A 3078-nucleotide genomic window follows, 5' to 3' on the forward strand; every position below is an offset into this window, starting at 1 on the left:
GCCAAGACTGGAATTACTTGAATTCCAGAAATGAAGGGGCAGACAGATCCAGAAAAGGCTTTATTAGGAATGTTTAAGGTACGGTGTTGCATACTCTGATTTGCACTGTATTTTAAACAGAGTTCAGGACCCAGGTAAGCCAGAACACAGGCTTTTCGGCTACCAAATTCCGGTAGCTACACGTTATATACAGGCTTAGCACCGGCCTGCTGGACTGCAAGACCCTGCCACAGCAAGTTAAGCCAGACCGACTTGCAGGGGGCATTTTTTTCCATGTTACCAGAGAGGTTTTGCACATCAACCCCAGTTCCCAAGGTACCGCAGAGCGGGTCCGCAGCCTCGGTCCCCTCTCCTCACGCGCTCGGGGCATACTGCATGGCCAGCCGGTCAAAGTCATTCTCCTTTGAATCAGAAACAGAAACAAAATGAACAAACCTCAAACTTTACTGAAAATTTCACAAAACCTGAAGAGAACACAACTATCACAGCTCAGCAAGGCAAAAGCAATTCTAAGCAGCAAGAGCACCTCCATCAGTTCTTTTTTTTCCCCCCAATTTGTTCCATTTTCCCACCGCTATTATTTTTATCCTTCTTTCCCCCTCCCCAGATTCTCTCTCCCAGAAGGACATTTCCTCTATTTGAGTGTAATGTCTGACGGTAACAAACTTCTGACTCGGATTAAGAGCCCGTATCTCAGAGCTGTTCTTTCCAGATCTCACCAAGTTTGGGTACATCACACCTGGCTTGTGTTTCCCAACATCTCTCCCAGGGGCTAGAAAATTCGCTGGCAAGTGACGCGACAGACCTGCCCCCTCAGAAGTGCAGCCACTGCATCCACGCGCCCCATCAGACACTGGTGTGAGGCCAGATAATTTCAACTTTGCATTAGGAAGTGGTTCATACCTTCGCCTGATACTCCTTTATGAACGGGTGATTTTTATGGGCATCTTTCAACTGTGACAAATAGCGATTTGTAACCTGATGGGAGGAGAGAGAGGAATTTAAAAATTGAGATGACATGAGGAGAAGCCAAGAGTTTAAAACATCACACTTCAATGTATTTGTAGTGAGCAAAGACCCGATTTTTTCAGCGTCCTGAATGGTAGCAGCCCCAGCTAAACCCAGCAAGACCTCTGCGTGCTCTGCACTTAAAAACCAGACCTTAAGTAGTGGGTTCAAGAAAACGATCAGCAAGAACTGAACTCGGAACTCAAGAGATTTCTTTTTCTTTTTCCAGGCCTTCCTCTCAAGTCTGTCTACACCTGTATTTCCACAAACACTTTACTGAGCATTGAAGATGCAAGCCCCCCGCGCCCCACAACTGTTTTATTTTGTTAATGCCAATCCTAACGACAACATAGGAAACTGCAAAACCCAAGCAAAGTTACCACGCGCACCGGGAGCACACAGCCTGCTCTCAGCAGCAGGAGGAGGTTGATCATACCTGCTTGCCGAACAGAATAAAACAAGCCTCACCTCTGGTGGTTTGCCCAAGTGCTGGGACAGGACAACAAAGTTGATCAGGGTCTCAGGATGGCCACTGTCCTGAAAACAAGAACAGTCACCTGAGCAACCTGACTTAGCTCTACCATGCCCAAGTGCAACAACCAGCACAGTTCTGCAAGAACAAGTTCCGCCAAACCCACAGCTTTACTGGAAAGGCAAAGTAGAAGAACAGGCAGGTATTAACAGCGACCACCCCCAGAGGTATGTATCAATATACCCGTGTTGTCACAAAGTTTAACAGTGAAAGTCCTTGCTGCTTTACTCTGTGTCCCCAGGAGAGCAAATCTGCCTGGCAAAACCAAAAGCACCTTGTCCAACGCCTCCTGAAGTACTCCCTCCGCATCGTCCCACTTGCCCTGAGCCATGTAGCAGGCTGCTTGTCCGTTCAGTAGGAGGAGAGTGGAGGAGCATTTGTCTGCCATCTCCTGGAAGATGTAATAGGCATCTTGTAGCTTCTCACCGCCCTGCAAAGGGAGGAGACAAACACCCACCGTTTCATTACATGTTGCTAAGAAGCCTGTAGGGTCTTGCCATGGTTGAAGGACTAGGCACAAAGTTCATTGTTGTAAAGCACAGCCATAAAGCGTGTAAGAACCAATGCTAACAGCTGCTGGCATCCATGTCATCACCTGTACCACAACAGATCACTGTCAGATGTAGATGAAAGAAATGCAAAAAGATTAAGAACCACTTAAATGATCAAAAGATCCAGGTTTCTGTTAAAATAGGAAAAGAAACCACTTCAGAAGAACCACTTCAGATGTTTGACATAATAAAGGATTATGAAATGGGATTTATAATTATAACACAGGTATGGACACCTGGCTTTTCAGAAAGTTCCAGCTTCAGAAAGGTTCCGCATGCAGCAGCTTCCACCAGTCAGAGGTGGGACCCCTTGTGGAAACGACAACCTTCAGGAAAATCTAGCCCCACGCTACTGTAAGGCAAGGGCCATGTATGAGAGATTTCGTAACAAAACCAAGTGAAAGCAAAAAAAAAAAAAAAAAAAAAAAACTTAGCAGTGTAACAGATGACTGCATGCATAACCTTGGACTTGACTGAATTTTAGGAGACTCCTTGTTTTCAATCACCCCATTATCTGGACTGCTGAACACCGTATGCTTTTGTCCGATTCACAAAACAGTCTGCTCTAAGCAGGGAATTGCGTTTTTTTTTCCCTAGGAGTTTAATTGCAAGCTCTAGATGCTACTAACACTGCAGCTTTCCATTTTATGTATAATGTCTTGTGAATTGTTTAAGCGTGGTTTAGCGCTGTGCGAGCTGAAGGCTAAGGAGCGTGGATGAAAGGAGGACGAACAAAACAGTCGGCAAGCTTGTGAAGCCAGCGGTCAGTATTTTCTGTGTACTTGAAGGAAGGGGGAAAAAAAAGAAAACCTAAACCCAATGAAAACAAGGCCAGGCTGGGAGAGTTGGGGGTGTTCAGCCTGGAGAAGAGGAGGCTGTGGGCAGAGCGGAGTGCGGCCGGTCAGGGCTTAAAGGGGGCCCAGAGGAAAGGTGGGGACAAGCTTTTTAGTAGGGCCAACTGTGACAGGACAAGGGGGGATGGGTTTC

General features: G+C 46.5%; 1 protein-coding gene across 2 annotated transcripts in view; it reads right to left on the minus strand.

Moving 5' to 3' along the window:
* The window catches only part of COPE (COPI coat complex subunit epsilon), a 17437-nt gene that overhangs the window by 11389 nt on the left and 2970 nt on the right, over window positions 1-3078 (minus strand). Inside the window, exons 6-9 of one of the 2 annotated variants that reach the window (XM_035898170.1) lie at window positions 1815-1970; window positions 1477-1545; window positions 904-978; window positions 320-401 (exon numbers count right to left, since the gene is read on the minus strand). In XM_035898170.1, coding sequence (XP_035754063.1) covers window positions 354-401; window positions 904-978; window positions 1477-1545; window positions 1815-1970 — 348 coding nt within the window. In that variant the 3' untranslated portion in view covers window positions 320-353. Of the gene's footprint in view, window positions 1-35; window positions 402-903; window positions 979-1476; window positions 1546-1814; window positions 1971-3078 lie in introns of those variants that run through there. The other variant, XM_009642767.2, reaches the window with a different exon arrangement.

This window comes from Egretta garzetta, unplaced genomic scaffold, assembly GCF_000687185.1.
Source record: "Egretta garzetta isolate BGI_Z169 unplaced genomic scaffold, ASM68718v1 scaffold567, whole genome shotgun sequence".
NCBI classification, from domain to species: Eukaryota; Metazoa; Chordata; class Aves; order Pelecaniformes; family Ardeidae; genus Egretta; species Egretta garzetta.